Source organism: Bufo bufo, chromosome 9 (assembly GCF_905171765.1).
Source record: "Bufo bufo chromosome 9, aBufBuf1.1, whole genome shotgun sequence".
Classification (NCBI taxonomy): domain Eukaryota; kingdom Metazoa; phylum Chordata; class Amphibia; order Anura; family Bufonidae; genus Bufo; species Bufo bufo.
In genome coordinates this window covers 195,873,002-195,886,741 of record NC_053397.1, presented here as the reverse complement: position 1 = coordinate 195,886,741, position 13,740 = coordinate 195,873,002, and the positions used below count along the sequence as shown (strand labels likewise).

Here is a 13,740-nt window from a genome sequence, read left to right as displayed (position 1 = left end):
ATGGCGCAAAGTGAAAGTAAAACGTACCATTCACACAGCTAAAATAAACCGTTAACCCTTTGTGACAGAACAGCTCAATATTTTTAATGAGGACCACTTTAAAAAATGATCTTTAGGCCTAAATGAGTAATATTCAATCATTAAAAAAAAAAAAAAAAAGTGTACTTAATCAACCAACAAACATATAGGTCCCTCAGGAGGTTGCGATGCTATATTTAATATATTGTAAGGTTCAAAGGTCTCTAGGACCTAAGCGTAGGTTAGGTCCTAGAGACCTTTTGAACCTTACAAAGGTGTACTTAGTCTTTTAAAGGGTACTCCCATCTGAGACAATGGGGGCATATAGATAGGATATGTCCCCATTGTCTGATAGGTGCGGGATATATATATATATATATATATATGTGTGTGTGTATGTATGTATATATATATATATATATATATATATATATATATATATATATATATATATATTTTTTATTATCTCTTGACTCTGTTTTCCTATGACCAATCAAAAATATATGATATTAATATGATTAAATATTCAGCTCAGCAATCAGACTATGGAAAATAACTTACCAAGGGTTTTAGTCCTCTTTTCAAATAATGTCAGATCTTCCATTAACTATATGCATCTTTACTAAGAGAATAATGGAGGCGCCTAACACTATATATTCCCACAGTATGGGGACTCTTGGCTATATACCGAGAGAAATATCTTATTAATATCACGAGCAGTAAACACACTATACGTTACCGGGTCAAAGGTAGACAGAGTTCAGATGGGATTAGTTCTCAAGAACTTTCCTAGTAGTTCAAAAATAATCCAAGTTTCTTCTGGTAAAGTTTTCTTTGAGTTTTTTTCTTTTGGTCTTGATTGATTGATTGGATGGATGGCTTGATGCTCTGCACACGAGTTATTATTCCCCACCTTATCTAAGAATCATCCCCTTCTAGATTAGGGATTTCCAATCAGGTAAGGTGGGCGTATTCACATGCATGTCATATTAACCCTTGACATGGTATAAAACAAATGATAAAATAATATAATATTGTCCATCTGCCTCCAGATGGCACTGTGGTACTGCAGATGAATATCACAACCTTAAAGGGAACCTGTCACTGGGATTTGATGTATAGAGCTGAGGACATGGGCTGCTAGATGGTCGCTAGCACATCCGCAATACCCAGTCTCCATAGCTCTGTGTACTTTTATTGTGGTAAAAAAAAACTATTTTATCCATATGCAAATTACCCTGAGAGGTGTCCTGTACGTTAGATTAGTCCAGCGTGAAGGAGCCTAGCACCGCCCAGCATCCTCAGAATCTCCTCCTTGCTCTCCGACATCACAAAGCCAGAGCGCCGTAATCCCGCTACCACCGTGGGAAGTTGACACGGGCGAGTATTCCGCGCGGGTGCAATGCGGGAGGTGAACGCATTGCACCCGCACTGAATCTGGACCCATTCACTGCAATGGGGCTGTGCACATGAGCTGTGAATTTCACGCAGTGAAAATCGCAGCATGCTCTATATTCTGCGTTTTCCATGTAACGCAGGCCCCATAGAAGTGAATGGGGCTGCCAGAAAATCGCAAGCAAGTGCGGATGCGGTGCGATTTTCACGCACTGTTGCTAGGTGACGATCCGGATGGAGACCCGATCATTATTATTTCCCCTTATAACATGGTCATAAGGGAAAATAATGGCATTCTGAATACAAAATGCATAGTAAAATAGCGCTGGAGGGGTTAAAATAATTTAACTCACCTTAATCCACTTGCTCGCGCAGCCCGGCATTTCTTCTGTCTTCATCTTAGCTGTGTGCAGGAAAAGGACCTGTGGTGACGTCACTCCGGTCATCACATGATCCATCACCATGGTAAAAGATCATGTGACGGACCATGTGATGACCGGAGTGATGTCACCACAGGTCCTTTTCCTGCACACAGCTAAGATGAAGACAGGAGAAATGCCGGGCTGCGCGAGCAAGTGGATTAAAGTGAGTTAAATATTATTATTTTTTTAACCCCTCCAGCGCTGTTTTACTATGCATTCTGTATTCAGAATTCTATTATTTTCCCTTATAACCATGTTATAAGGGAAAATAATACAATCTACAGAACACCGATCCCAAGCCTGAACTTCTGTGAAGAAGTTCGGGTTTGGGTACCAAACATGCCGATTTTTCTCACGCGTGTGCAAAACGCATTACAATGTTTTGCACTCGCGTGGAAAAATCGCGCATGTCCCCGCAACGCACCCGCACCTTTTCGCGCAACGCCCGTGTGAACTCAGCCTAATACCTCCTCCCATTTGTTCCACTGTTAGATCAGTGACGACATGTTGCCATTTGGAATAGAACTGCAGCGGGTGGGCCTTGTGTAACGCCTCCATTAAGCTCGGATAGAATGAGGAGATCACCCCTCTCGTATCTCCCTGGGAGGTAATATGAGTAATAATCGAATGCGAATCAGCAGGGACTATTTTCTCCTTACGGTCTTGTATTTGTATAGCATGCCGTACCAGAAGGTAGACCTAAAATAAGGTCTTAGGCAGACCAAACTCCTGCTGTAACATATTAAAGGATTTAAGACAGTTCTTCTCATATAGTTGACACATTCGATTAAGACCATAGACGTCCCATAATTTCACATTAGTTACCGTATTTAGATCCTTGTACAGGTAATTAGGCCAGATCGGGGTAAGTTGTGTATACCCTTGGATTCCTACAATCTCTTTAGCTTTCCACCATACTATGTGTATGGTGCGTAGGATACCGTATTGCCCACCCTTGTCATAGAAAACTCCGCCCTCCAAAGCTGCCATTACGTTTTTAGCATGGATAAGCTGCTGCACAACTCGCCCAGTTGCAGTGCTCAACCCATCTACTTCTCCCCATCCTCGAAGATGCTGTAATTGGGCCACTATATAATACATCCGTGGGTCGGGGACACTTAACTTCCCCTGGGTTTTGGATCTACACGTCACCGCAAGTTTAATTCGGGGTGTTTTTTTCTTCCAGATGAGGTCTCGGAATATTGCATTAATAGAATGAAATATTCTTAAGGGGATCCAGGACGGGGAGTTATGTAAAATGTACAAGAGCTAAGGCATAAGGATCATTTTTAACAAGTTGGTACGACCAATAAGTGACAATGGGAGTCTAATCCATACTGGGATTTTCCTTCTGAATTTATCCAGTAGCGGTAATAAATTCAAACGGATAAAATCTCTAGGATCTGCCGATACCTGTATGCCCAGATACTTAAAGGAGGGTACAATCTGCAAGCCCGCAGTAAAACTATGGTCTGTCTGTGTATTATTTCCCAAAGGCATTAGCACTGACTTTGTCCAATTAATAGTCGAGCCAGATAGATGCCCAAAATCATTAATGATTTGCATAGCTGCTGGTAGGGAGGAGGTCCAGTCCAATCAAGAAATAGCAAAAGGTCGTCCGCATAGAGAGCGACCTTTTCCGTTATTGGCCCACAAGCGATACCCTTCACCGTTTCTGCCTTACGGAGAGCCTCTGCCAAAGGTTCCTCCGCGATTGCGAACAATAGCAGTGAAAGAGGAGTCAGAAAGATTGCCATTCACCTGTATTCTAGCAGTAGGACGTGCATATAGTAACTGGACCCAATTAATAAACCCGGACCCAAATCCCATGGCCTTCAGTCCAGTAATGAGGTATCGCCACTCCACACTATCGAATGCTTTGGCCGCGTCTAGAGACGCGACCGCCGCATCCGACGCATGAGTTTGGCCCACCTGAATATTTAGGTACAGTCGCCTAATATTCACCGCCGTTGACATGTTGGGTATGAATCCGGCTTGATCAGAGTGGATTACAGACTTAATCACAAGGTTCAAACGGTTATCCAATACCTTCGCCAACAGTTTAATGTCCACCTGCAATAGGGAAATGGGTCGGTACGATTCTGCCTCTAGGACGTCTTTCCCCGGTTTTGGGATAACTACAATAATTGCCTCATTCATAGAAGCTGGCAGGGCCTTACTGGTATGAGCCTCTTTAAATACTTCTAACCACTGGGGCAGGAGCACTGAGGAATAGGTTTTATATACTTCAGCTGGTAGTCCATCCCTCCCAGGGGCTTTATTATCACCTTAGAGTCTAAAACCTTCAGTTTTGCCTTTTGCTTCCGACTAATGCAGCTGCTATTACAACTACCATCATTGTCACTTTGCTTTCCTAGTTTATTGAGCCATAACTTGATTTTATTTATAGCGATGTCCTAGGACATTAGAACCGCATTTTTTATTTTTTTATCCTGTTTGTGTGTATTTTAATTTGTCCAATCCTTGTAGGAGTCCTACATCCGCCTGCCTCCGCAGCATCAATCACAGCCCCATCCCAGCCTGGATGAACTTCATCGCCGCCGCAAAGAGATCATGGCTCAGCTAGAAGAGAGGAAAGTCATCTCGCCGCCTCCGTTTGCTCCTTCACCAACTCTGACTCAAACCTTCCATCCAGAAGAGGTAACGCGGTTGGCACAGATACTTGCCTGATTGAAAGCGCTGCATGTTTTTGTCGCCTTTGTTGGGATGTCGGTAATGAAACGGATTCTTGCTTTCTCTTCTCCCTGTTCTCTTAGTATCTTGATGAGCTGAAAGGATCTGGAAACTACAAAGGGAATGACTACAGCCAATACTCTCCTTGGTCCTGTGACACTATCGGTTCCTACATAGGAACCAAAGACGCCAAACCCAAAGACATTTCTGCTGGTGGCTGTGTGGAAGTAGCAGTAAGTAGAAATTATTCTCTCTTAAAGGGTGTTTTCCGGTACTTGGTTATTAATGACTTATCCCAGTATCATATCGTGGTGGTCTGACACCCAGCATCCCCGCAAATTGGCCTTTTCTGGCAGCCACTGGTGGCGGAAACTACACAGGGGATGGAACCGGAAGCAGAAGGCTCCATCCACTGTATAGTGACTATGCCAGGGTAGGGGTAGCTCAGCTGCTATTCAGTTGAATGGGAGCAGAGTTTCACAGTACCAGGAACTACACAGTGGACCGAACCTTCCATCAACAGTATAGTTTTCAGCACTGCCCGAAACAGCTGATCAGTGGGGGTGCCAGTTGTTAGACCCCAACAATCTGATAATGATGGCTATAAGCAATCTGACAATTACAAGCGAATTTTCCTTAAGGGGCCTAAACGTAGTAGAGTACAAAAAATATTTTTAGAGATATGTCTGTGTGAGCAGAATGGTAAAGTTATGGCTCTTGAACGGCAGGGAGGAAAAAACATGAACATTTACTGCATCCTTAAGGCCTCTTTCACACGGGCGAGATTTCCGTGCGGGTACGATACGTGAGTTGAACGCATTGCACCCGCACTGAATCCGGACCCATTCATTTCTTATGGCGCTGTGCACACGAGCTGTGATTTTCACGCATCACTTGTGCGTTGCGTGAAAATCGCAGCATGCTCCTCTTTGTGCGTTTTTCACGTAACGCAGGCCCCATAGAAATGAATGGGGTTGTGCGAAAATCGCAAGCGGATGCGGTGCGGTTTTTCACGCACGGTTGCTAGGTGACGATCGGGATGGGGACCCGATCATTATTATTTTCCCTTATAACATGGTTATAAGGGAAAATAAGAGCATTCTGAATACAGAATGCATAGTACAATAGCGCTGGAGGGGTTAAAAAAAAAATTATAATAATTTAACTTGCCTTAATCCACTTGTTCGCGCAGCCGGCATCTCTTCTGTTGTCTTTTGTGAGGAATAGGACCTTTGATGACGTCACTACGCTCATCACATGGTCCGTCACATGATCCATCACCATGGTGATGGATCATGTGACGGACCATGTGATGAGCGTAGTGACATCATCAAAGGTTTTATTCCTCACAAAAGACGACGGAAGAGATGCCGGCTGCGCGAACAAGTGGATTAAGGCGAGTTTTATTATTATTATTATTATTTATTATTATTTTTTTTTTTTTTTTTAACCCCTCCAGCCCTATTGTACTATGCATTCAGAATGTATTATTTTCCCTTTTAACATGGTTATAAGGGAAAATAATAGCAATCTACACAACCTTAAACCCAAACCTGAACTTCTGGGTACCACGTACAATTTTTTATCACGCGCGTGCAAAACGCATTACACCCGCGTGATAAAAACTGAACAACATCGCAGTCAAAACTGACTGCAATTGCGTACCTACTCGCGCAGGTTTGCCGCAATGCATCCGGACCTTATCCGGACACGCTCGTCTGCAAGGGGCCTAAGGGTTCACATTACAGCCATATTTAATTGACTTTGTTTTATCTTCTTTACCCTTTTCCCATCACAGAATGTTGACAGCAAAACCCTAAGGGATCAGCGCCTTGAGCTCCAACGCAGAGCCCCAGAGGCAGGAGAGGATGATCTCATTCCGTTTGGCGACCGACCCACAGTATCTCGTTTTGGTGCCATCTCCCGCACCTCCAAGACCTTGTACCAGCCGTCCGGCCTTATGCAGCCGGCACTGGGAGGCCAAGGTGCGGCTACCAAATCAAGCATTGCTGGTGAGTTTTCATGAAGTTTAAAGGGGTTATCCGATAGTACAAATACTCCCCCACAATACCCGGTCCCCTGGGGGTGTATGTTGGGGGAAGCAGCCAGTAGCAGGCCGCGATGGTGCCCAGCCTCCCCAGCGTCGCGGGTGACTCTAGCATCTTGTGATATAAAAAGTATTTCCTCATTTTCTGAAGTGCTGCATGTTTCTCTTAAAGGAGTTTTCTGCAACTGTAATATTGAACACCTATTGAGACACCCCCGCCAGTCAGCTTTTTGAATGGGCTGCGGGGGAACAACACTGGAACAACACTCTGGGTAGTAGCCGTGGATGATAGTGCAGTGCTGCTCCCATTTAAGTGAATGAGAAAGTGACTGCCCAGTGTACAGAGACATGCTCAGCCCATTCACCCAGCAGATCGATGGAGATGCTAGGAGTCCTACCCCCACTGATCTGATATTGATGACTTAACCTAAGGTTCCACTGTCAGTATTACACTCCTGGAAAACCCATTTCATGAGTTATAAATTAGTAATTGTGAATACTTGTATGTTGGTCTCTAATGTTTGCTCAGATCTTCTTGTGAAGCCTTTGCCTGTTCAAGGCCTGCAGGCGCTGCTTCATCACAGTTAAAGGGAATGTTACTTTAAGTTATGCGTTTTTGCTGAAGCGCGCGGGAGCTGGGCAGCAAGTGCACACTTTACCTGCAGCGACACCACAGAGAAAATAAAACATTGCACAGTGCCCATTGAAATCGGTGGGCTGTCCGTGTCATGCACAGTACTGGTCCTTCAGAGAGTGCTCTCACTTGGTTCTTGTTGACATATGTATGCCATTACTGATGCCAAAAAATCTGGTTATTAACTTGAGATTTCTAGATCTTCAACTATTTATGCTGTTTTTTTGGCTATACGTTCAATGTATTTTCTTCTTTTATTAGATTACAGTCTCTACAGTAGTCACAGCGGCCTGGGAGCTCCTTCATATTCTCCCCATCAGAACCTTCCTTCTCAGGGACATTTGAGCGAGAGGTAATTACCAATGGCTGTTCTGTATAATAACCCTGTTTATTACAGACAATGCAAAGCTCTTTGGCACTACTCAATCTGGTAGTGCTGGTCTGAAGTACATTGCAATCATTTGTTTTTGCTTTCTTTTTTTCGGTGGGGGGGAACCATATACATAAGAGAGACTGCCAGAAGCTACATGACACACACCGGCCCCATTTACTATAATGGGGACTGGTGGAGATCCGGTCGCAACCCAGCAAACCTGCCGAGAAGCGGCTGGACGAAAACCACTGCCCACAGCAGTATATGTCCGGCCAATTCTCTGCATGTTTGCTGGGTTGCAGCCGGATCGCCTCCAATCCCCATTCTAGTTAATGGGCCCCGGATGGCAATACGGTAGTTTCTGTCGATGCCAGAGTGCAGAGAGATCTGGCAAGCTGTTCCCTGCCAGAGCAGCCTGCTGGATCTCAAAATGCTAGTGTGAAACTATCCAAAGTGCCCGATTTTTTTCATCTCCTCCGATATCTACAGTTGGGGTAAACTCAGGATCGTGTGCTGTCCGCATCCGTTGCTTCGTTCCGTGGCCCCGCAAAAAAAATAGAACATGTCCGATTGTCCGTCTTGCGGACAAAAATAGGCATTTTTATTATGGGTACCGATTCCATTCCACAAACTGCGGAACACACACTGGCGGCATCCGTGTTTTGCGGATTTTGGTTGCTTCTATGGATTTTAAATGACCTATGCTGGATTCTTCTACATATAGTTAGGAGTCTATGTTTATGAACATGGCACCGCCACAGTCTCCTCGCATGTAGGGGATTGAGTGGCTGCTGTATATGGAGAGTAGCGATTTGGTCATGAATATATACCGCATATACCGGTTCATAGCAGCCATAGCGTTCCAAAGTAGTATGGACCTTTAGCTATTACCCTATATGCTGCCCTTACATAGGCTGACGGATCTGCTTTTTTGTAAACAGTGGGAAACGTCTCTAACACATTATGCTTATTATTAAGCCTTTTTTTTTTACCTTTGTCACCTGCAAAATGCATATTAAACCGACCACAGTACCTTACAGTATGCCCCAGTGTGTTGCTAATCATGTTTTTCTTTCCTCTGTTTCTTCATACTTGTTAAAAACGCTGTTTTAATGTCGGTTGCTGCTGTCTCCGAGTCAGGCTTGAAGTCAAGGGGGCAGCGGCCTCCTTGCTTCAAGTAAAGCTAAGCCCGGACCTTACCCCTCCTCTCTACAATTAGATGGACGTGATCATGCTCTTCTAGCGCATAAGTGGTACGCTACCTGTTACAGCGTGACGGCCGGGCGCGTGTGCGATTGGACTGTCCGGCGCATCCGCAGTCAGCAAAATGCAGGCGGGTGAGTGAGGGTCGCGCTGTAACAGGCAGCGTACCGCGCATGCGCTAGAAGAGTGCAATCCCGGCAGCATGTCCATCTAATTGTAAAAAGGAGAGGGGTAAGGTCCGGGCTTAGCTTTACTTGAAGCAAGGAGGCCGCTGCCCCCTTGACTTCAAGCCTGACTCTGAGACGGCGCCAACCGACATTAAAACAGCGTTTTTAACAAGTATAAAGAAACGCAAAGAGGAAAGAAAAACATGATTAGCAATACACTGGGGATACTGTAAGGTACTGTGGTCGGTTTAATAAGCGTTTTGCAGGTGACAGGTTCCCCTTTAAGTGGACTGCACACTTTCTGCCTTTTCTTTAGGCTTAGGCCTATTACACTGTAGTAATTGGAATTAGATCTTTAACCTTTGCCTCCTGCAGAGATCGTATGCCCAAGCCTTTACCTACATCTGAGAGAGAACAGCTTAGAATGGAGTTACACCAGCTAAACCAGCAAATCAGTCAGCAGACACAGGTGCGTGGCATGGGGCTCACCATGGTTGTAGTGCTTGGTCTTATTACTGTAAATTTGCCTTGAGTCGCACCTTCGTATAAGCAGTAGGTATTAGGGAGATGCTTTGCCAATGCAAAATATATATATATTTTTATATGCTTACAAACCAATGAGATAAGAATCTTTTTTGTTATTGCAAAGTGCCCAAAATCACCTGGATTAAAGGGGTTGGCCACTTTCTGAAAAAAATCCGTAAAACACCAAAGCTCCTCATTTTTTACCACAGCACTCTGGTTCAGGTTCCCCCACCACCATCTGTAAACAGCGGATTTCTGGTGGCCACCACCACCTTGATTGGCTTAGACCTGGTGGCTGGCAGCATTCAGAGTTTACAGACTGATTCAGTGGGCACCAGGAGACATTGAACTGGGGTAAGTAGTGTGGGAGCTTGGGATTTTCTATGCCAGGGGTACTCAACTACTATTCGTAAAGGTCCACATACTTGAGTCTGCTGTAGGATGAAGGTCCGAGCTGCAAAACAAACAAGGAGGGACACCATTGGCGTGTAGTGCTGCATTTTTTTTTTTTTATTTTTTTTTACAATAATCCACACCTCCAAGCCCATCTAATCTACTTTCTGATGACCAAACAGTGAGAATGTCCTTTTTTCGTGAATGGCATTTGGGCACACAGCACCATGGGTATATATCCAGCTGCGACTAGGAGGCTGACACTAGAAAGGAAGTGTTGGTTCCACCCAGATGGGCTATACCCTCTGCACAGACACTAAACTAACCAGTTTTAGTCTAGTGTCCATAGGAGGCAGACATGACCTGCTCTGGTTTTTTTTTGCATGTCTTGCTGCTTTTTATTTTTTATTTTATTCTTTTTTCTTTTCTTGTGCAGGTCTCAGCCTGCTGCAGGATGGGGCTTCATCGTGAATACCCACTTTAGTTGCACCCCCTGCGGGCACGTATTTTGAGTACCTCGCCGGTCACCCGTTCCCCCCCCATTACTGCATCCGCAGTGGCATGCCGGCAATCCCACGTATGTACGAGTTTGCTGAAGCGGTGACCCTGCGGCGCCTGAAGACGCCGGACGGTAAGTATTCTCCCCTGCGTCCCTGTCCCATGGGGTCTCGGGTTAGTTCCCCTCTTTTGGCCAGGGGTGGAATTCCTTCTCTTGGGTAACATCTGTCGTCCATCGACATCCGGGATGCTTATCTGCATCTCCTCATAGCTCTGTCTCATCAGAGGTACCTTCGCTTCGCAGTAGGTTCTCTGCATTTTCAATTCGTGGCATTGCCCTTCGGCCTGGCGTCTGCCCCGAGGGTCTTTACAAAGGTGTTGGCTCCCCTCGTCGCACTTCTTCCTGCCAGGGGAGTTGCAGGAATACCCTACCTGGATGATATTCTGGTGAAGGCTTCGTCCCGGGTGGACAACCTGTTCAGCCTCCACATCACCCTGTCTGTGCTATCCCAGTTCGGGTGGCTGGTGAACCACTCCAAGTCCTCCCTTGTTCCCAGCCAGAGGATGGATTTCCTGGGCATGGTCTTCGGACGAGTGTTCCTTCCCCAGGTCAAGGTAGTGGCTCTCCAGTCAGGGTGGCTAGTCTTCACGAGCAGTCTCCTCTGTCCATCAGGGCGTGCATGCGCGTTCTGGGCCGGATGGTTGCCTCCTTCGAGGCATTTTCTTATGTCCAGTCCCTTCAGCTCTCAATTCTTGCCCAGTGGAACAAGTCTCCGTCAGGCCTCGATCACCCGATCAGCCTTTACCCTCAGGTCCGCCGGGACTTGCGTTGGTGGCTGAACTTCCCGAACAGTATCCCTTGGCAGATCCTTTCCTCCCCCACATTGGCAGATGATCTCTACCGATGCCTGCCTAGCAGGTTGGAGGGCAGTTTTCTGGTCTCTCACAGCACAGGATCAGTGGTCGGTACGAGAGGGCTCCCTGCAGATCAATATCCTGGAGCTCAGGGCCATTTTCCTAGCTCTTTCCTGTTGGACTCCCCTCCGTGGTTTTCCTGTCTGGATTCAGACTGACAACTCCACTGCGGTGACTTATTTGAACCACCAGGGAGGCACCAAAAGCGAGTCGGTCCTGAAGGAAGCCTCTTGCATCCTGTGGTAGGCAGAGGGACACGTTCACGCTCTCTCCGCTGTCTACATCCCCGAAGTCGACAATTTAGCAGCTACTTCCTCAGTCGCCAACGTCTCGACCCGGGCGAGTGGTCTCTCCATCCAGAGGTGTTTCAACAGCTCTGTCATCGTTGGGGAATCCCAGACGTGGATCTCTTCAGCTCCCGTCTGAATCAAACGTCTGCTTTACGTCGCCAGGTCTCGGGATCCTCAGGCTTTTGCGGTAGATGCCTTAGTGCTCCCGTGGTCCCAATTCAGTCTCCTGTATCTCTTACCTCCTCTTCCGCTTCTTCCTCGGGTACTCAAACGCCTCAAAATGGATCGGGTCCCGGGGCGATATTAGTGGCCCCAGACTGGCCCCACAGGGCGTGGTACGCAGATCTCACCTTTCTGCTCGCTGACGCCCCATGGCGGCTACCACTGCGTCCCGACCTCCTTTCGCAAGGTCCGCTGTTTCACCTGAGGTTCCGCGGTCTCTCCGAGTCAGTCATCCAGACTATGCTTCATGCACGTAAACCCTAGTCGGCCAGGATCTACCATCGTACCTGGAAGGCTTATTTTGCCTAGTGTGAATCTGGCGAGGTTCACCCTCTCCATTTTTTCTGTTCCTAGGATTCTTGCCTTTCTTCAGACCGGCCTTGAGAAAGGTCTCCGCCTGGCCTCCATCAAAGGTCAGGTCTCTGCTTTGTCTGTTCCTTTCCAAAGGCCCTTGGCTTCTCGTTCCCAAGTGAAAACCTTCCTTCAGGGGGTGGCTCATCACACGGGTTTCCTGGGCCTTTTCGATATTGGTCCTCATTTTGGTTTAGGACATGTTGGCTTCACTTTTCGCTCTGGATTTTGGTGCTCCTACTGCTTTAGTACCAACTGGTTAGTTTAGTGTCTGTGCAGAGGGTATAGCCCTTCTGGGTGGAGCCAACACTTTTCCGTTCTAGTGTCAGCTAGGCATATGCCCATAGTACTGTGTCCCCCAGTGCATCCAACGAGAAAAGGATTTTATGGTAAGTACAAAAATCAATTTCAGTGCCCCTTAACAATATTGATGCCCCTTTAATGCCCCTGAGACAATATGATATCCCTTTAGTGCGCCACAGAGTATGATACCTCTAAGTGCACTTTCACAGCAGGGTGATCCCTTGGTGCCCCTACACATTATAATGCTCCTTAGTTCCTCCCCGCAGAGTATGAATACCCTAAGTGCCCCCTCACAGTAGTAATGTCCTATCTGTGCCCCCTTCACAGTAGTAGTGTCCTATCTGTGCCCCCTTCACAGTAGTAGTGTCCTATCTGTGCCCCCTTCACAGTAGTAGTGTCCTATCTGTGCCCCCTTCACAGTAGTAGTAATGTCCTATCTGTGCCCCCTTCACAGTAGTAGTAATGTCCTATCTGTGCCCCCTTCACAGTAGTAGTAATGTCCTATCTGTGCCCCCTTCACAGTAGTAGTAATGTCCTATCTGTGCCCCCTTCACAGTAGTAGTAATGTCCTATCTGTGCCCCCTTCACAGTAGTAGTAATGTCCTATCTGTGCCCCCTTCACAGTAGTAGTAATGTCCTATCTGTGCCCCCTTCACAGTAGTAGTAATGTCCTATCTGTGCCCCCTTCACAGTAGTAGTAGCGTCCTATCTGTGCCCCCTTCACAGTAGTAGTAGCGTCCTATCTGTGCCCCCTTCACAGTAGTAGTAGCGTCCTATCTGTGCCCCCTTCACAGTAGTAGTAGCGTCCTATCTGTGCCCCCTTCACAGTAGTAGTAGCGTCCTATCTGTGCCCCCTTCACAGTAGTAGTAATGTCCTATCTGTGCCCCCTTCACAGTAGTAGTAGCGTCCTATCTGTGCCCCCTTCACAGTAGTAGTAGCGTCCTATCTGTGCCCCCTTCACAGTAGTAGTAGCGTCCTATCTGTGCCCCCTTCACAGTAGTAGTAGCGTCCTATCTGTGCCCCCTTCACAGTAGTAGTAGCGTCCTATCTGTGCCCCCTTCACAGTAGTAGTAGCGTCCTATCTGTGCCCCCTTCACAGTAGTAGTAATGTCCTATCTGTGCCCCCTTCACAGTAGTAGTAGTAGCGTCCTATCTGTGCCCCCTTCACAGTAGTAGTAGCGTCCTATCTGTGCCCCCTTCACAGTAGTAGTAGCGTCCTATCTGTGCCCCCTTCACAGTAGTAGTAGCGTCCTATCTGTGCCCCCTTCACAGTAGTAGTACCTACTCAC

General features: G+C 46.6%; 1 protein-coding gene across 1 annotated transcript in view; it reads left to right on the top strand.

The window, feature by feature from the left end:
* Positions 1–13,740, top strand: part of RC3H1 (ring finger and CCCH-type domains 1) — an 83,954-nt gene that overhangs the window by 63,124 nt on the left and 7,090 nt on the right. The window contains 5 exon segments of the mRNA XM_040406732.1: positions 4,326–4,496; positions 4,613–4,762; positions 6,328–6,541; positions 7,472–7,562; positions 9,329–9,422. Coding sequence (XP_040262666.1) covers positions 4,326–4,496; positions 4,613–4,762; positions 6,328–6,541; positions 7,472–7,562; positions 9,329–9,422 — 720 coding nt within the window.